Here is a 21,229-nt window from a genome sequence, read left to right as displayed (position 1 = left end):
TCCTTTCGTTTATCTCCGTCTACATCAGTCCATCACGTCGCCGTCCCGGCCTCTCCTCTCACTCCCCCTCTACTGCAAATGCCCGTCGCTTCCGCTGCCGTCGCCCAAGCGCAATGCAGCCAATGTTCGGGAACCGTGACTCCCTGGCTCGCAGCGAGCCAGCGACGTGTGACTCCGCGCGCGGCGTGCTCACCTGCTCGGTGACGGTGCTCCACTGCGGCACTGCTCCGATCGATGTCCGGCCGGCCGGCCCGGCCGTACCAAGGCCGCAGCCATCTACGGAACGCATTGAGAAATTGCGACGGCTGACGTACTGGTGAGAAGGTGCGCGCACCTGGCGGTGCTTGCATGCCGCTGCCACGCCGGCCGGTGACGGCACAGGGACTGCCGCAGAGGGGAGGGATCCGGACTTGCTTGGTGCTGCAGGGCTCTTGACTCTCAATACCGAGCGAGGTGCTAGTACTGCACCACGAAGCCAGGAGTGTTCTTCTCTTCTTTGTCCTGGAGCACCTGAATGCGTCTCTCGGCAACTTTTCTCAATAACTTGTCGCTTTGTGCATATTTCTTGAGATCGAAATTTGATTGATGTACAATAACATACTGTACATGTGCAATGTGCACACAGTACAATATGGATATATGGTTGTTGAAGAAGCATGGGCTGGAACTCTGGAAGCAGTAGCACTGCTACCCTGCTTGGCATTTGCGTAAATGACGAAAGAATAAACAGGAAGCAGACAGATGCAATGCAAGTCGCCAAGGCCTTGTTTAGTTGGTCAAATTGGGAGGTGACAAATTACGTTTCGTTTGTATTTATGAATTATTGTCCAAATGTTGACTAATTAGGCTCAAAAGATTCGTTTCGCAAAGTACAACAAAACTGTGCAATTAGTTTTTAATTTCATCTACATTTAGTACTCCATGCATGTACCGCAAGTTTGATGTGATGGGGAATCTTCTTTTTGCATAATGCCAAAGTTAGGAGTTGGGGGTGAAGTAAACAAGGGCCAAGTCATCCCCGTTCCTGGGTATGGGCACATGACACGTGAGTTGTGAGCAAACACTGGGGTCGGCACCTGCATGCCAGGGACTTCCGATCTCATGCTCTCGGCAGGTGAACGCCCAAAAGTTATTTCAGAAAGAAAATGGAGCCTGAATGTCAATTGCCCCTTTGCTTGGCCAGAAATGTGTATGGGAGTTACTGGTTTTATTTTATTTTTGCTAGATCCCGCAGTAGCAGTCTTTTGACTGTTTTCTCTGTGATAGACTCTCCAGAGTCCAAAGTCCAAACTTTTTTTTGAGCACGGTCCAAAGTCCAAACTGCACTGCGCGACCACAGCAGCATGCAGCTTGCTCGAGTCCAAATGGGTGATATATATTCTTTAATTTTTCAAATATATGTTGTAATTTTTAGGTCCTATCAGCAAATTTGGAGGTTTCTTTTAACACTCAATATTAAGATAATAGACAAGTAGATGTCACATATTGGGATAAAGAATTTGACACTATCATGAATCCAAGAGTTTCATGACCACATTTCCCGTTTCCTCCTCTGATTTGTCCCACTTTCATGTATAAATCAAAGCTCCAAATTTCTTTAGATGAAAAAAATGTCTCTGTGCAGTAAGGAGGTGTTGCTCCGCCTACCTTCCGAAACAAAGATTACATATGAGTGAAGGAATTGTTAGATAAGTTCTTATTCTAACTAAGTGAAGCATATACCTTATAATTTCTAGAAGAATCAAACATGACGAAGTGAAGCATAGTTGGAAATTTAGAAAAATAATACTCCCTCCGTCCTATATTGCAGGTCGTTTTAGTTTTCTAGGTACATAGAATATAGTGTATGATTAGTACAACTAACTATGATCTTAGAAAAGCTAAAATGATATGCAATTTGCAGCGTAGGTGGTATCTTTTTCCATCTATTCCAAGGAGAATATATGCTGACGATAGCTTTACAAGCTCTAGTTTACGCAAACGAGCAGCGCTAGCGTATTACGTAAACTTCTTGAGAAGGCGTTAACGATAGAGCAAAGAGGCGGAAGTTTCCAGCTCTATCTACTAGTTCCATACCTGTGGAGCACACCGCACGCGCGCCCGAAGCCCCCCCTTCCCTCTGCCACAATTGCCAGTTTCCGCTCCACTCCGCTTCCGGTACCAGCCGGCGATGGCCACGGCCGCAGCAGCCGCCACCGCGGCCTCTACGTCGCTCCGGCCGCCGTCTGCATCCCAGCGACGCTTGGCGGTTACACGCTTCACCCTGAGCATACCGATATTTCCCTCCTCGAATTCGTGTCTACTTGTTGTCGGCGTCTTCTAATCATCCGTGTTTATACTCACCAGAGTGTGCCCCGTCGGTGGTGTTGGGGGATCCCTGTGCGGTCCGCCGGGGGGAGCGCATTCCATGCGGAGCGGCGGAGGCGGTTCGTGTTCTGTCCTTATCTATCTCTGCTTGCAGTCAAATTTGCTTGTGCGCATTTCGTGGGCTGCTTTGGATTAGAAATAATGGCGTTTTGCACTATTGCACGATTTGGTGAATAATGTGATTTCTTGGGTCATCTGATTAACCTTGCTGTGGCATTGCTGTGTGCGGGATTAAGAAATTTAGCGAATCGGGGAAATTTTACAACTGAACAGTGAGCACGGTCTGAACATTGTAGTAGAACTGCCGTTGTGTTTTATAGTTGCTCAACTTTTAAATGACCTTGGAATTGCAATTTGTCAAGTAGTTAGCATGGCTATTGTTAGAAAGTTTTGATATGATAACTTTTAGGCGCTTAACTGCTGAGACAAATTTGTTATTAATGTTCGGTATGCCTTGCTGTAAAAAAAAATTTCAGGTATGCCTTAATGAAAATACTACTCGGCATTCATCAGGATGTTAGGTTCCTTCAAGATAATATTAAGATTCGTAATTAAAGACTTATGATTTCGTTAAACAGGAGCACCTTATTATGCGCAGCTGATAAAGCTCCTGAAGAATCCCTCAAGAAGACCATTGAAGTGGATAGGTTGATTGATATGCTGAGGGAAGCAAATCATAGAGAGGTAATGTGATTTATATCTTCAGTCTGGCTAGTAATCTGATCACATTACCCTTTTTGAACTGTGATTGCTGTCCTACAATACAATTCAGACCTCACCATGTAGGTTTAATCCAATTTGAAAATTACTAGTCTATACTATGCTCAGTTTGAGTTCACTTCCTGTGTTACCTTTTCAAAATACGCAGAGCCAAACTAAGTTTAATCAACTACTTGAGTATAGAACTAGTTTACAAATTGACTTATAAACTGTCAGATTGGTTTTTACTATCCCATTCTACATGCTTGCACAGTGTTTGAGTTTGCTTAATCACGTCACTATATTAGACTAATGTGTCTATTATATTCTTTTAAAATATTAAGTTCTTATTTTCTATTCAAACAACTAGGGGAATCCTTCCTTTTTTGTTTCTTTTGCCACAATGAGTTTGGAAATAAATTAATGAGACACCTTTCTTGCTTGTAAACAGCTTGATCAAATTGTGGTTGAAAATGTTCTGGCATTCGACGCTGGTTTCTGGGTTCGGCTGGCAGCTAGAATTGATCTCTGCAAATCGGATGATGATAAAGCATGGTTTTACATATGGAGACAGTTTTGCTTCCTGTGCATGTTATTTTCTTCTATCGCAATTAGTCTAACTTTGCAATTGGCTTCTCTTTATTGCCTTTTCAGAAAGATTATGAAGAGCTGGCTGAAAATGTAATGAACATTGTTGACCGGCTTGTTCACAAGACTGATGTAAGAACCATGTTTCCATCATGCACAAGTGTTCACACAGTAACACTGACTGTGTCTTGACGTGAAGAGAGGAAACTTTTGCATTTGTTTTGTGATTCAGATATGTGTTGCATGCTGCTAATTTTACCCTTATGGTGTGCAGCAAAAGATTGAACAGTCAACTGATGTGCTGAAGGCAATTCTTAGTCCTGTGATGCATGAAGGAGATGTGAAGTGGCCACCAAGAGATCCAGAGACAGTCAAATTGATGGAGAAAGTAAGGCCACATCTCTCCCTAGTTTTCTGCCTACTTTCTGTTGGTCTTGGCTTTTACTTGCATTTCGCCATTGTCTTTGTTACATTGTTATCTGCAATAATTAACAAAAATGCGCTGTGAACATGTGATTGTCAGTACAAAGATCCAAACATCTCTTCTTCAATAATTTCATTCTGAGTATGCTTTATGCATGCCGTTGTTGCCATTGTCTCTATTTATGAACCAACATTTCTTTTGGGCTTCATAGATTTGATTGATCGTATGCAATTTTCTGTGTGATGTTGTGTACCTAGAAATTGCCAATTTTTCTTCCCGAGTTCTAATATGATTTTGTTATGCCATCGTGATATTCCCAGGAAATATCACGCCGAGAACAAGAAGGACAGCTCGATGAGGGATTTCTGTCGGAAGTTAGTGCTCAGTTGAGGCAAGTAAGTGTTATTTTCTGCTTTTTATGCTAGCAAGTTGTGTATCATTTCAATGTAAATTAAATTTTGTTTTTCTTGTGATCAGTATATATTTACCTGCTATTAGGCTAAACAAGATGGAGATAAGCCAGGGCTTCAAGCTATGCTGCAAAAGGTGTTGCAGTTATATGCTTCCAAATCTCTCCAGAAACGTAGTTACGCGTACAAAGGTAGTCTTTCTTTATGCATGACTTTAAGGCTATTCAACTAGCGATGTTGAGAACGGACTACATTTTCATTTTGTCCTGAGTACGTTTCATCCTTTTCAGGGGGCCAAGTTGTAGTTCCTGAAAAGTTTCTTGAATCCATAATACAGGGTCTGTATTGCCACACAGAGATTCTTTTCTCTCTCTTTTGCATCTGCTAGCCATCATATCTGATCAGTACAGATTGTGCAATGCAGCGCCTGAGAATGAATGGAACAAGGTGTTGCTTGACGGACTTACAGTCGGAAAAGGAGATGTTTCACCGGATGATTTTTATGCCGTTATTAACAAGAGAATTGAGCGAGTCTTGATTCGCACGGTGAGAGTAGCAAGCACCTGGTTTCTATAGGGAGCAGGGCCGTGTCTTGTTTTCTCACACTGAAAATTTTTCTTCATTTCTTTTTCTGTTTGACAGGAAGGTGGTTCTTACCAGCAACGCATACTTGTTGAGTATCTAAAAGAGATACAGGCTAGAGCAGAGGAAGTTGTCAAAGTACTTCAAGGACCAACAATTTAAAATCTGCTGATCCACTTTACACATACATGTTTTTTTGTCTGTTTGATCATAGTCTGATGGGCCACGTGGCTTCAAGGGTGTTTGATGTAGGAGCAGGTACGTTTCCCCATTTTCTGCATGCAATTGAGAACTCTCTGCATGTTAAACAGATTCCACCTTTCAGTTTCAGATACGCCTGATGCTCGGAACCTCGGACCAGATCGCACAAGGGGAGCGCAGGAAATGGAGAGGAGATACAGAGCCAGAAGAAATGCGCGATTACAGCAAACTGCCCGTGCTCATCTGAGTGATGGCCCATTTTCAGTATGAATTCAGCTTTCATCTCGAAGGCCTGGGTGGTTTCTGTCGGGGCAATGGGATTTTGTGGGTCTTGTCTGACTTAAAAGCTTAATATACTACACAGGTGGGGAAGTGGAAATCTTGATATCGAAGTTTCAGTGGAATTGGTGTCCATCTCATTTTGAGGTACCTGAATGCGAATGCTTTAATCTGTCCTAGTAGACTCATAGGAGCACACATTTTTTCTCCATTTTTGAATTATGGAGCAAAGGAAGCGCACAAATATACGTTCCCGTGCCATACAAAGGCCGTGGATTTTGTGCTGGCGTGCCGCGGGGATGCCAAAGATCGCACGCCCCAGCCTCTAGCTCTTGTTTGGGCCCCTTTAGAGCTTTAAAAACAGCTCCTGGGGCCGTTTTTGCTGGAGCCAAGTCAAAAGGGTAAAAACGAAATGGCTCCTAGCGAGAAGCCCTCCGGAGCTGGAGCCGTTTTTCAACGTGAAGGACGGAGCCGTTATTTTTGGCTCTGGCGGCTCCTCCCGCACGCCCAGACTCGCGGTTACGAAACTGCCCACCGAGTTGGTCAATATTACGATCAAAATGCCTCCGCAACAGAAGCCCGTCGCCCCTTCTATCCTTGCACCGCACGTATTCTCTCGCATGCGCCGCTTCTTTCCTCACCTCACATGACCTTAGCAGGAACGCCGGCGCCATGAACTAGGGCCGGCGGCGACGGGCGGGAGGCCCACCTCACATGACCTTAGCAGGAACGCCGGCGCCATGAACTAGGGCCGGCGGCAACGGGCGGGAGGCGGGCCGACGGGGACGGGTGGCGACTCGAGGCGACACAGAGCTGGGCGATGGGGGGCCGGGCGGCGAACCAAGGCGGCGCGGCGACGGGGATGGCGGAGGAGCCTGAGGTGGCAGCGAGCCAAGGCTATGCGGCGCCGAGGAACCCGAGGGCCGGGCTGCGACAGGAAGCTAGGTGGCGGGGCGCGCGTGGTCGGGAGATGGGCGGCGGAAAATGAAAGGAGACGAGGAAAATGAGATAAGGCAGAAGGGGAACGTGGAGAAAAAAGAAAAGGAGAAGGAAAATAAAGAAAGGAGAAAAGGTGAAGGAAAAAAAGAAAAAAAGAAAAGGAGGGAGGAGCCCCTTTTCATTTTTTTTAATTCAAATGGACCTAAATTATAAAGTAATATTAAACATTTAATTAACCTATTAAAAATTTATATCCAATGGCATATAGGACATTTGACCTCTTACATCCATTCCTAAAATATGTTTTGCCACTTTTCAAAATGGCTCCATCTACATTAGAGAAGCCGCTCCATATAGAGTCGTTGTAGTAGCCGAAGCCCTGCCAAACTTTATTTGCTCACTGGATTTCTACTAGCGTCTGAATCTGGACTCGAGCGTGCTGGTTATGGGCCTGTTTAGTTGCCCGACTTTGGACAACCAGAATCACTGCGCCAGCACCGTAGCATACTGTACCGTTTCATTTGTATTTGTGAATTATTGTCCAAATATTGACTAATTAGGCTCAAAAGATTCGTCTCGCAAAGTACAACCAAACTGTGCAATTAGTTTTTGATTTTGTCTACATTCAGTACTCCATACATGTATCGTAAGTTTGATGTGATGGGAAATCTTCTTTTTTATAGTGCCAAAGTTGTGATTTTGGGTAACTAAGGGGGCGTTTTCTTCCACGGACTTATTTTTAGCACGTGTCACATCGAATGTTTAGATACTAATTAGGAGTATTAAACGTAGACTATTAACAAAACCCATTACATAAGATGAATCTAAACGGCGAGACGAATCTATTAAGCCTAATTAAGCCTAATTAATCCATCATTAGCAAATGTATACTGTAGCAACACATTGTCAAATCATGGACTAATTAGGCTTAATAGATTCGTCTCGCCGTTTAGATTCGTCTTATGTAATGGGTTTTGTAAATAGTCTACGTTTAATACTCCTAATTTAATATTTAAACATTCGATGTGACGGGTGCTAAAAATAAGTCACCTGAAGAAAACGGGGTCTAAATAAGGCCTATGTCTAGGTCCACTGCTTGTACGTCGCAATCATCTCCACAATTCATATACCGTCATGTCCATGCTGTAAAATTCGACGCTACGAGCCTGATCTCTTGCTGCGTGCAGTTCCATCGTTTGGTAGACCGTAGACTGTTGATACTCTGGTTGCCCTCTGCAGTCTGTATAGGAGAAGGGATAGGGTATGATGACTGACGAGCACCGAGCTGAAGAAGCAATCAAGTGGCAGTGGCGCGATGACAGGATCGGCGACCGCCTCGGCTGTTGAGAAAGTAGATCCTAGCACCTGGCACTACTCCCTGAGCCAGATACGGGCATACTCCTACGGCTAGTCCATCCAAAGCGATAAAAAAGCGACCCTGCTGGGAACTTGGGATCATGGTTCAAAAGGCAGCGCCAAAAAGCGTGTGCCGGATACACCGCACTATCCTTCCAGAATCCAGCGAGAGCAGCCGTGGCACATGTATTTGACTTCTCATTTATAACTTGGTGGATATGGGCGGCCGTCGTGAAGCCACCAGGGTCAAATACACATTCATTTCAAAATCAGAATCGACATAAAGTACCAGTGCCATTTATGCGTGCAACCATTTAGTCCTTTCACTAAAAATATTGTACGATGCTACTTGTAGTACAAAGGCAGCACCCAAAAATGGCTCCTTGCTTTTAAAAAAAAAACACAGCAAGCCGAGCCAGCAGGCAGCAGCAAGCGAGCTGCCTGCCCCGTGCATGGGCATGGGCGTGCCCGTGCTTCAGGACTTCCGCAGCTGACGCTCAAGTCTCAAGATTTGCGTGGCCGTCGTGTGCATTTGCTGCAGCCTGCAGGAGTCTGCACAAATCAGGAGATGAAGAAGTCACTGTCCTACTGCTCGAAATCTAGCGTGCCAACTCCAGGACCATCGTACTGAGAAACGAGAAACCAACGAAATAAGTCTTATTTAGACCTGTGTGGCATGACTCCAGCTCTGGATGGAGCTGCTCCACTCCAGAACTCCAGGTGGAGTCAGCTCCACTCCAGAACACCAGAATAAAATGGGGTGTTTGGCTAGATGGGTGCTCTCAGCTCCAAAAAAATCAATTTTCAGTGTGGATTGCCATTGTTACCCCCAATTTAGGTCCCACTTGTCATTCTCTCCATCCACATCTCCTTCTTCCTAAGAAAGGCTGCCCGGCAACCACGACACACCGTTCCCTCCTCTTTTTTTCCCTTGCCCCGGCGCTCCCATCGCCTCGCAGAAGCAAGCAAGCAGCTCACCGGCGGAGGGGCTTCGGCGGACGGGCGAACTGGCGGCCGGCGGAGGGGCTTCGGCGGACGGGCGCGAAGGCCGGCGGGGGATCTTCGGCGGCGGGGCGAACGGGCGGCCGGCGGAGGGGCTTCGGCGGACGGGCGCGAATGCCGGCGGCGGGCCTTCGGCGGAGCGGCGCGAAGGCCGGCGACGGGTCCTGCGGCCGGCAACGGGGGCCCGCTGCCGGCGGCCGGGGCCCTGCGGCGACAGGGCCCTGCGACCGGCGGGGGGGGTCTCCGGGTGGCGGGCCCTGCGGCCGGCGACGGGGGGCTGCTGCCGGTGTCGGGGGGCTGGTGCCGGCGGGGGGGGGGGGGGGGGGGGGGGGGGGGGGGGCCTCCGGCGACAGGAGCCTGCGGCCGGCGGGGGGTCCTGCGCCAGGCGGCAGCCGGCGTTGGGGCTCCTGCTGCAGGCGGCGGCCGACGGCGGGCCTCGTGCAGATCGGGCGGGAGGCGGAGGAAGGAGGCCGGGCTGGGGAAGGAGACCGGCGGCGGGGCTGGGCCGGCTACCGGCGGGGCTGGTCCAGCCGGCAGCGGAGGTGGACGGCGGCCACCGGTCTGCTTGGCGGCGGCGGCAGAAACGTCGGGACGGAGGGAGGCGCAGGATGAGGAGACGGAGGGAGGCGCGGGATGAGGAAAATGAGATGCGCGGGGTGACTGTAGAATAGAATCGAACCGTTTTTTTCCATAACCAGTGGCATTGGTGGGTAATTACCCACCAACTCCACGAGGAGGTTCAAAAGAGGGGGTTTTGGAGCAGCAAAAGAGGTGCTCCAAAACTCCACCCCCATTTGTACTACAGCTCCATGGAGTTGGCAGCTCCATGGAGTTTTGGAGTTGGGGTGTTTGGCTATTTTTTTTCCTGGAGTCGCTGGAGTTATGGAGTGGAGCTGTGCCAAACAGGGCCTTAGTTGCCCAACTTTAAGGTGTCCAAATTACTATAGCAACACTGTAGCGTTTTATTTGTATTTATGAATTATTGTCCAAATATTGACTAATTAGGCTCAAAAGATTCATCTCGCAAAGTACAACAAAACTGTGCAATTAGTTTTTGATTTCGTCTACATTCAGTACTCCATGCATGTACCGTAAGTTTGATGTGATGGGAATCTTCTTTTTGTATAGTGCCAAGGTTAGGATTTGGAGGTGAACTAAACAAGGCTAAAATTGCACTAGTCCTTCCTCAACCTCTGTGAAGTGTACTACGGCTACAACGCGATGCTAGTCCTTAAAAAAGGGTTTGCAACAAGAAGCGTGTAGCAATCATCACACACACTAATCGCAAGGCCGTCCTTGTGAGTTGTGACTGATCGAGATTAAAAACTGGATAGTGGAGTGGCCTTACGTACAGGTAGCAATCCTCTCCGGTTCCTTTTACAGGTGCGGACAAGCTGCAAAGACAAGAATATCCAAACCAGATACTGTTAGTAGTAGTATATACCGCGATACTACTAGTATAACTAGCACACCTTCAGATACAGGATTGAAATACACTATCCAAAATAGTGGGCCTGTGGAATACACGAGTATGGAAAATACGCGCACCTATGATCTATCCCTTCTCTCTTTTGTCCTTTGCAGTTGACATGAAGAGCGGCGAAGCTCTGCCACGGCCAGGCGCCCGGCAGGCGGCAAAATGATTGCTTCAAAGAGCTCATCGCGCTTCGCGCAGGCAGCCGCGGCAGGGAGAAAGGACCTTTCTGACCTCGATTCTGGCACGATGCTGCCTGGCTCCATTCGCTAGTTGGAAAAGAGAGAGAGACCCGTACCACTGCATGCTGCATGCAACCATGCAACGTCACTTCGTTCTTGTTTACTTTTTTTTAAAAAAACTCCGGGCATCGCACAAACTATATCAACACGTTTTCGCGATCGATCTCAGTTCTCACGCACTGTGGATTTCGGATCAAGGGGCCATGGTCCATTCGCAGATCCATCACTAAACAACTGTCGCCTTTGGTTTTCGTGACGCAGGTTTGACTGGATTCATAAAAAATACGTGCACATTTATATCTTCAAATAAATTTATTAAACTAGATTCAAATATCTATCTAATGATATTAATTTTGTATCATAAATATTAATTTTTTTATATATTTAGTCAAAGTTATTTTTCGGAAAGCGAAAACGACAGCTATTTAGGAATAGGAGGGAGTACATCTTTCTCACAGATACATGTGCGGATGTTAGGGTGTGCCAGCGTCGCTACGATCTTTTCCACGTCCAACGGCATCCACGTCTCAAGGTTCCATAAAACATTCGGAAGGACCTGACGACAATGGTCAATGGCAACAAGCACCCAGCAGGAACCAAACTTTCCTGCTCCCCGTTTGCCGATCTGGGCCATATGCCTGCCGGGTGCCGGCCGGCGACGCGTACCCAACCGAAGCAAAAAGTGTGACCTCTGATCGGCTTCTCTCACGGTCTCACGCTGAATTGACCACCACCCGGCGCCGGCTCCTTTCTCCCGTGCTCCCACAACACAACACAAAGCTCACGACGGGCAGGGCGACCTCCGGGCCTTGTGCCATGCGGCGATCTTGCGACAAGCCGTACGCAGCACGGGCTCAAAACGCGACCAGATTTGATGGGGGTGGCGTGGTTCATGTCGGTCCCTGGCCGCATTTTGCCGGAGCTGTCTCGCGCGCGCCGCGGCGTGCTCGGCGTGCCGCTTGCCGGCAGCGGCTCGGTAGGAGGGCGCGTGGCCGTGGATCACGGTGGCGTGGCGTGAGCTCCAGCAGTCGAGCTCCCCCGCTGGTCTCTGTATTGTATTTTTTTTATTTGAAAGAACCGGTCTCTGTATTGTATTGATCTCGCTGCTTTGAACCAAACTAGACATTCCAGATAACTTTAGCTAGAAAAACATCAGATTTCCATGACTTCTAAAGGTCATGGCTAGTACAAATGTACAATATTCTTCCCTTCCCAACACCCATTTGAGGAAGATTGCTCGATTCAACATTTCTATTTTGAAAAGAGCAGACATGTAAAGCTTTCACTGCTAATATACAGAGGATACGGCAAGACCTGGCGCAGTCTTCCCGCTCGAGCCCGACGATCCAGGCAGGTGCAGCCCTGTCAGGCAGTGGATAGAGCTCTGGCCCGTTCGAGGAGGCGCCACCCCCACTCCGCGGCCCGCGCCAACGACGCTGCGCCGGCAGAAACGAAACCCGCCACGTCTGGTCTGGCCCCTGGCGCTGCTTCCTCATCTCTATCTCCACCCGGAGATGTTCGATACCAGGTGTTAAATTGTAGCAGTATTACATCGGACGTTCAAATACTAATTAGAAAGATTAAATATGAGTTAATTATAAAATTAATTGCAGAACCCTATGCTAATTCGCGAGACGAATCTATTAAATCTAATTAATCCATCATTAGCAAATTGTTACTGTAGCACCACATTGTCAAATCATGAACTAATTAGACTTAATAGATTCATCTCGCGGATTAGACTCCATTTGTGCAATTAGTTTTATAATCAGACTATGATTAATACTTCTAATTAGCATCAAACATTCGATGTGATAGGTGCTAAACTTCATAAGGCTTCACGTGCGGATTTGCAGCCACGACCGCTGCTTCATTTGTTGCGAGCATATGGCACTGGCGCCGGGGCTACTGTAGGTCACCGTCATTTCAGTCTCTGCAGCTAAATGATCATGTCCCTTAACTACTTCGGAAAAAAAAATCAGAGAGCAAATGCTCATAAAGCGTAGGTTTCTTCCATCCGAAGCAAATGTTACTGCATCACTATTCCATCCGAAACAAATGCTACAGATGGAGAAGGGAAGAGAAGAAATGGTGCAAAATTTTCCACACATCCAATCAATCGGTCGGTCTCGGTCCATCATCGTTACATTTCGTGCTGACGAGAGGGAAAGCTGGGGCAGTATCCTCATGATTATACTTCCTGTGGCTCTATCTTTAGGGGTCTCTACACGATTATTTGGTTCCTTCCCAATGCATCGAGAAGCAGTAAACAGCTTCGCATACCTAGGGGAAAAAGGATGTGCGCTCTACCATCCTGTATGTAGCAGTGCAGATTATAGGAATTGAATCGTGTCACTGGTTTGACCGAAGCAAAGTTGCACGAGTCTACGGGCTATTTGAGAACACAAAGATATTAGTAACACTAGTCCGTCAACCTGTGCTCCTGCACAGACTAATATTTTTATATGCTATTATATTTAAAAATTATTTAGAAATCAAACTTGTAACTAATAATTAAAATTGTTAACATACTACTCTTTCATTTTTTTATACTTTAACATAATACTCATATAAACATGTACTTATCTTTAGTCCGGTCGTAATTGATTTTTAATTAGTAATTACTCCATACAATTTTTCATCCACATTCACACTTTTCTCATTTTGTATGGCACCTCCATATATTGCATTTAGCATAAAAATCACATTACTTCCTCGCATACATATATAAATGGTCTACATGGTAACACCATCATGCGTATATACCTTACCTTACTATTTCTATATTAATAATGACATAAATAGGTAATTTAGAATCATATATTAGTTCATCTTTGGGCACTTCTATATGATGCACATAAAGATAATTAGATTAAGATTTAGGTGTTCACTTAGGTTATTTTCAGTAACGATACACGTGGGTAACTTATATACAAATTTAGAATGGCATTTTAAGTGATGCTTTATAAGATATGCATGAGTAATTTGGATGAAGATTATGGGGTTATTTTAGATTATTTTTTATAATAGCAGAGCTTGATAATTTAGATATAGGTTTAGAGTTTATATCTTCATCCGATTGTGATAGATTTTAGTTAATCTATAAAGTTTCCATCCACATTTATAATGGTTAACTTTTCACGCTTTATCGCAAGTATGCGCTTGAATTTGTTTAATGGACCCTAAATTTGAGTTATAATTTTAACATAGAAATCTATATTTTCATCACTTCCTCTATATCTTTATAAATGATAACACACATCATGCGTATATACCTTAATTATTATATAATATGCCAATAATGTAAGAAATAGATGATTTAGAATCATATTTTCATGTATATTTTAATTAACGCGATTTCAATTCAAATTTAGGGTTACCTCATGTTATTTTTAATAATAGCAAATTTAAGAGATTATTTTAAGTTTTTTTTATGTATTAGTAGTCGGCAATTTAGTTGCAAATTTAGGGGATTATTTTAAATTATATTTATAATGGTAGAAGTGGGTAATTTTGATAAAGATTAGGAATTACTTTAGTTTATTTCATATAATGGCAGAGGTGGGTAATTTAGATATAGATTTAGAGGTTACTTTATGCTATCTTCGTAATGGCATAGGTGGATAATTTTTTAGAAATATAATAGATCCAATGGTTATGATGATTTGAGTCTACTGATTGATGCTCAGATGTTTTGCTGTTTTATGAGAATTTTTAGGATTTCTCTCTTTTCTAAAGTGTCCACGTGGGATCTAGTGGGTTTCACTGAACCTTTCAAAATCGCCATCATCGTAAAAATTTATTTAAATTAAAATATGGCAGGGAGTAGAAAAAAAAAGCTAGAATCACACAGAGGCACCCACGGTTTCGAAATCCGGTGGATCCGCAGGAGGTATCGCTGCAGGGGCTGCAAACTGCGGGGGATTCTTGATCTAAACCCTGTACGTAGGCTCTAGTATCTACTGCACGCCACGTTATATCGGCACGCTTCCACACGCCCAGCAAAGGCCGTGACATCTCGGTTGCGGTTTACGTCGGGATCGGCTGCCCAATCAAACAAAGATGACATGATGACATGCTTATGCCAGTCTCTGTATAGTTACGAAATTGACCGATGAGAGTTACGAGGATAAAACTCCTCTTTATTCTGAAGAAACTCCCTTTATAATAACCTTACCAAGTTAATAATTTTGAAATATGACAATAAATTTAATGCTCATAAAACTTCTATTAAAATTTTATTAAGACTGTCCTTAGTAAAACATGATGCAATTTAGGAGTAAAACATGCAGCAAGCAGTTCCAATTATAAATGATCGGCGAAGCATGTTTTCAGCTCCGGATTACTGCGTTCATTTCAAAATATAGTGCACGGTTTTACCGGTACGGTCCATAAAACTGAAAAATTCAATAATATATTTTCCAACTATCAAAATCAGACTTACACCACCATCTACCCGTTAAAACTGGACAAATATAGTCCTCTAGCTAGTGTCAAATGTGATTGGTCCATTTTTTTAAAAAAAATCATAACTAATTTGTGTAAATTAAAAATTTGTGGAGTGACCTGTTAGGCAAGTCTCAATGGAGAGTTTCATGTCATTAAATTCAATGCCACATCAGCAAAATTGCTGATTTAGCAAGGTAATTAATAGAGAGAGTTTCATCTGACGAGAGAGGAGTTTCATCCCCATGACACTTATATGGCACAGTTAATTAGTTCTCAGTGCAATGAAATTGTGCACTGAGACTAGCCTTACGACCACTCTGCTATCACATCCTGCAGATACAGATTTAAAAAAGGACGGACAAATCGGAAAACAGCTCTAGGGTACCCAAAGAAAGAAGAAGCTAGAAGAGCAGCAAGCCAGCAATGCTGGGCACCTGGCTGCTGCCGTTACACATGGAGTTTGCTACCTACTTGTAGTGTTATTCGGCTCATATGACATGAACACCATATGAACACTAAGGGCAGTCCCAACCCTCCAGGTCAGATGGTGTTCATAGCATTTAATAGGCCGCCATGTCAGCAAACTGGTGATGTGGCAAGATAGTTAAAGAAGAGAGGGAAGGAAAAAAAGACACCGGGTCGCATGTACGACATCACTTGGCAGCCGTTTCAAGGCGTTGGAAACTAGTGGTTTCGGGGTTGGGCTGGCCCCTTCGTTTCTTCCCCCACGCAATTTCCTCCTCATGCTGATCATGTGCACCCGCCTCTCCACCGCCATGGCCGTCCTGTGCGCCTGCGTCTCCCGAGCCTTCTTCTCCCTCGTGAGCCAAACCAACGCAAAATTCCTCCGCGCTCCAATTCCTCTCGGCGGCAAAGTCCAGCACCAAGTCTGCCCTCCTCCTCCCTATCTTGCATCTATTAGGGTTATGGTTCAGCAAACCATCGACGAGTAGCCAAATCCATCCCCAAATCGTGCACCCCTGAGGAAGAAATCGGTCACAGGCCATGCCTAATAATGAATAGGCCTGAACCAAAGAAGCGCCAATCAAAATCCAATCGAGTTGCCGGTAAATCGGCCGCCGCTGTTCCTGTCACCGGCGGTGCTTCAAACTCCGTGCCGTTGACATGGGTGGTGTTCCACGAGCTAGGGGTTCTCCTGAAGCTGCTGGTGCTCCAGAAGGTGGTGGTCTTCCAACACCTCGTGCTCTGGCCATGGGTGTTTTTCCTGTCGTTCAAGGTTATTAGGGAGTATATGTGTATATTAGGATGTATTTATCCTTTCCTTGTACACTTGATGTATTCCTTCTACTCCAAGCCATATTGGCTATATATATAGAGGTCACCCCCCTCATTAGGGTGTGTGGTGTTTTCTCATTTACTTCTCTACATGGTATCACGAGATTAGATCGTGGGCCTCCTCTCCCTACACCTTCCCCTGCTCCGCGCAACCCTAGGTGGCACACCCCCTGCTATGCCGCCACACGCCACCCACCCTCCGCTGCACCTCCCCGACCGGCTCCCCCTCCCCCACCCCGATCGTGCGCCATGTCCTCCACCGACTCCTCCATGTCCAGCAACACCACCGCTCCTCCTGCTAATCTTGTGCCGCCTCCTGGACTGCCCCCTGCTGCCAATCGTGGTGCATCTGTATCGCCACCTAGCACCGGCGGCTCCTCTGGCGGTGCACCCCAAGCTCCCCCTGCCGGTGATGCACCCGGCAACGGCGTGTTAACACCGTGTTTTGACACATGTTGAAATTGGCGTCAACAGGTAGCGAAGGTGCTGGTATAGGGCGAAGGAACAACGGCTGGTGGAATCGGCCGATGGAGTCACAACAGTCCAGCCGACGGAGTCATGGTAGCCCAGCCGATGGAGTCACAGTAGCCCAACCGATGGAGCCACAGTGGTCCAGCCGATGAAGTCACAAGGAATCGTCCGATGAGAACAGAGGGATTCAGCCGATGGAAGGCGACGGAGACCCAGCCGATGAAGACCCAGCCGATGGAGACAGAAGGATCTGGCGAATACAAAAAAGGAGATTCTATCCGATCGGGGATTTCGGAGATTCGGCTGAAGATCTTTCTAGATAGTAAGTATAGAGTTAGTTAATAAAGGTTAAATTCGTGTCCGACTCTTGCACGAGTTGTTTTCTTTAAATAGTTTGTTTCTTAGAGATAAATCTTGTATTTCGTCGTAATCGACCAGGACTAGGAGTTTGGGATTTTAGGATATAAATAGAGGCCCTGCGAGGTCTAGAAAGGACATGTGCACACATCAATACAAATCTACTTTACTCGCAATTTACTTTCAAGTCGGCGACTTCGCCAAAGTTATCTTTTTCTTCAACGAGTTCTTCCAAACTAGTGGGGCTGCTTCAACTTGATCTCCGGTTGGATTGTGAGTTCCGCGTCTACCGAGTAATTTCTAGGCTTTAACTTCTGGGCGCATCGCTGTGGTTTCACCTAGATTCACTCACCAAGTTATCGATATTTGCTAGATCTGCAAGTTCATCTTGTCGTTTTAGCTTTTATCACCATTATCCATCTTGAAGTAGTTTCTATCGGCTTTTTATCCTGTTCTTCTGTCAAGAGATTATCGTACAGCTGATCAGATCTGTTTCAAGTGTTGTTCGCATAGCACTGTTCAGGTTACGTTCTTAGCGTTTCCTCTGCATTGATTACGCATACATCGGCTGATCTAGCCGATCATATCTATTCGTATCGGCTGCCTAGCCATCACGATTCCTTGTCAATCAGCAGGTTAGATTGACTGGCATGCCCACGTTCACCACGCGTGCTGATTTACAACCCGCACAAGAGCGAAGCAGATTCTCTCGGGTTTCGTGCGTTAGCACGTGGAAGTCATCGCCCGATTTTTTTGCTTCAACACACTTTTGGCACGCCCGGTGGGACAACGAACAATTTTGGTGTATCTATTCTGGAATTTGCTGATATGTCAAACAGGAATATCATGGAGATTACTGAGGATCCTGAGAAGATACAAAAGATGTTAGATCAGGCCGTTCATCGAGCGTTGATCGATCAATCGGCAGTAATGGCCAATGCCGTTCGCAACGCTGTCATTAATGCTGTGTCTGGGAGGGCTCCCCAAGATTATCAAGCTCTAGCTGGAAACATCATGATGGCGCATAGGACGACTTATTCGGTTTCTTAGCTGATGCGATTCACGCCACCTCCACCAACGCATATTGTGAACCAGATGGCCCCGATGTACTATGCTCCATCACCGTTGACTTCATCATCGGTGCACTGGGGGGTAGCAGGGACACCAGTCGGATGGAACCCGATCACTGTGTTTGGGATGCCTCCAGGATCATACACATCTACGGTACAAGTACCACAGACATTGACTCCTCAATATCAACTCCAAGCTGCTTCAGAGATCAATGGGGGAGCCAACACTTTGATTCCTCATCAGGGTGGATCAGCGATGGGGTTGTATGGTGAAGGGTGAAACATGGTGCAACATATTAACCTTCATCAGCAGCAGGTATCGGCCTATCAGCCGATAGTTCAATCTCAACAGCAAACTTCGGCCTATCAGCCGATAACTCAACCCCAGCAGCAGGTATTGGCCTATCAGCCGATGGTTCAACCTCAGCAGCGGGTATCGGCCTATCATCTGATAGTTCAACTCCAGCAGCAGGTGTCGGCCTATTAGCCGATAGTTCAACCGTAGCCTCAGTGGCAAGCATCGACCTATCAACCGACAGTTCAACTACAGCCTCAACAGCAAACATCGGCTTCTCAGCCGATAATTCAGTCTCAACCTCAGCAGCAAGCGTCGGTTGCTCAGTCGATAGTCTAGCCACAATGTAGCAACAAGCCTTGGCTGCTCAGCCGCTAATTGTGACACGACAGCAACAACAAGCGTTGGGTTTTCAATCGATGATTCAGCCAGTCATGCCACAGTAGCCGCAGGTTGCACATCAACAAGAAGATTGAGCCTCGTAAATAACCGAGGTGATGCGAAATCAGTTCGGATTAGAACCCAAGCAGCAGAGCTACGAGTACATGACACCGTATCCACCTGCCTATGATCTGCTCCCTTTTCCCAATCGGTATAAAATACCTGACTTCACCAAGTTTTCTGGATGAGATGATACTTCTACGGTGGAGCATGTCAACCGATTCATTATTCAATGTGGGGAAGCAGCTATGCAGGATGCATTGATGGTTCGGTTATTCCCATTGTCTTTGTCTGGATTAGCTTTTGCGTGGTTCACATCAATTCTGGCTAATTCCATTATTTCCTAGGTTGATCTGGACGAGGGGTTTCACAAATACTTCTTTGCTGAAGTTCATGAGATGAAGCTCACAGATATGACTAGTTTGAGGTAAAGAAGTGATGAGTTAGTGGTTGGCTTTATACAAAGATTCAGAGAGACCAAAAACAAATGCTACAGTTTGGTCCTGAGTGATAGCCAGCTAGCTGAAACAGCCTTTCAAGGACTTTTGCCGCACCCCAAAGAGAAATATGCATCGCAAGAATTCGAAAGTTTAAGTCAACTTGTGCATCGGGTGTCAAGCCAGGAAGTGCGTCCGTATGAGCAAACAAGGGATTTCTAGGAAAGGATTGTGCATACAGAATGCTCTGATTCAGATGAAGAAGTGGAAACCAGCCTGACTGAATGGGTCAGAAACAAGGTGCCGATTTCATGTCCAGTTGACAAGGAAGAACCTGAAAAGTTTGGGTTCGATACTTCCAAGACCGATCAATTCTTTGATGTATTGTTACAAGAAGGGCAGATTAAGCTTTCACCCTATCATATTGTCCCATCGGTCGAGGAACTCAAGAAGATCAAGTATTGCAAATGGCACAATGCAACGTCTCATGATACAAACGAGTGCAAGGTCTTCCGCCAGCAAATCCAATCGGCTATTGAGCAAGGGAGACTTAAGTTTGAAATCACTACAAAGTCAGCAAAGTCGATGAGGATTGCCCGGCGTTCTTTCCCAACCAATATGGTCGAAGGTGATGGTAAGGATGCACTCCATGCTAAAGTGTTGACCTCAGAATCGACCAAGAAGAGGGAATCCGTGGATCCTAAAGTTTAGGTATCGGCTGATGACATCAAGGGGAAGGGCCGATTAGAAGAAGGAGAGAATTCAAGGGGATCTCGCTGGCTGATTACTTCTCAAGAGTTTCTCAACAAGTTCCAAAGGCAGCAAGAAAAAATGAGGCACGAGGAAGCGATGATGCAGCGCCATGAAGATCATTGGAGGTGCCCATTCTTCATATACTGCTGGGAGGAAGGCATCAGATTACCATCAGCTGATAACTGTCCTGAGTGCAATAGGTTGCATCCAGATAGCCGATTGTTCAAGAGGACACTCCTTCATGACAGGAATCGGAAGCCAATTGTCAGAGACAGATCTGATTATGGTGACAAACGTGCTCCAGTGCATGATCGGCTGGGGGGCAGAGTCAACGTGCATAATTGGCTGAAGGACAGAGTCGATGCACATGATCGGTTGGAGAAAAGGGGCGGTGAAAGAGTTTCTGATGAATAACCGATGTATAGCAAGGCAGAACGACAGCGTGCACCTTAGTACGATGATGATGCGAAGTACTCAAAGCGGGTGCCCTGAAGGTTTGATCAGATCCCAGGAGAGGAGGATCCAGCGCTTGCGACAATGGGAACAACAACAAGAAGAAGGACATGCACTGGAGAGGAAAAGGGTCAAATCCCAAGTATGACGCGTCAAAGCGAAAGCCGATGATAAGGGTGAATCATAAATCGGCTGCAGATGTCAACATGGTCTTCATCCTGCTGAGGGAGTTCATGGCTCCAGCCGATCATAGTGAAATATCGAAGGCAAAGCAAGTGTTACCTGACAATGAGGCCAAGACAATTTCGAAGCAAAAAATATATTTCACTTCGAAACTGGGGGGCATGTGTTGACACCCTTTTTTGACACGTGTTGCAATTGGCGTCAAAAGGTAGCGAAGGTGCTGGTACAGGGCGAAGGAACAACGGCTGGTGGAATCGGCCGATGGAGTCACAGCAGTCCAGCCGACGGAGTCATGGTAGCCCAGCCGATGGAGTCACAGTAGCCCAACCGATGGAGCCACAGTGGTCCAACCGATGAAGTCACAAGCGATCGGCCGATGAGAACAGAGGGATTCAGCCGATGGAAGGCGATGGAGACCCAGCCGATGAAGACAGAAGGGCCTGGCCAATACAAGAAAGGAG

The 21,229-nt window shown here is 46.1% G+C and overlaps 1 protein-coding gene across 2 annotated transcripts; it reads left to right on the top strand.

Moving 5' to 3' along the window:
* Window positions 1-2,086: 2,086 nt before the first annotated feature.
* Window positions 2,087-5,675, top strand: LOC117841949 (uncharacterized). Of its 2 annotated transcripts, none has more exons than XM_034722274.2 (12): window positions 2,087-2,248; window positions 2,347-2,426; window positions 2,946-3,051; window positions 3,518-3,616; window positions 3,721-3,786; window positions 3,929-4,042; window positions 4,399-4,473; window positions 4,577-4,679; window positions 4,779-4,826; window positions 4,913-5,034; window positions 5,131-5,328; window positions 5,402-5,675. In XM_034722274.2, exons 1-11 carry the CDS (start codon window positions 2,171-2,173, stop codon window positions 5,230-5,232), a joined length of 993 nt encoding a protein of 330 aa, XP_034578165.1. In that variant the 5' UTR covers window positions 2,087-2,170; the 3' UTR covers window positions 5,233-5,328; window positions 5,402-5,675. The 2 variants fall into 2 exon arrangements, with proteins under 2 accessions (XP_034578165.1, XP_034578164.1); XM_034722273.2 differs by having other exon boundaries at window positions 5,396-5,675.
* Window positions 5,676-21,229: the final 15,554 nt, after the last annotated feature.

Source organism: Setaria viridis, chromosome 2 (assembly GCF_005286985.2).
Source record: "Setaria viridis chromosome 2, Setaria_viridis_v4.0, whole genome shotgun sequence".
Lineage (NCBI taxonomy): Eukaryota > Viridiplantae > Streptophyta > Magnoliopsida > Poales > Poaceae > Setaria > Setaria viridis.
This window is presented reverse-complemented; position numbering and strand designations above follow the sequence as displayed.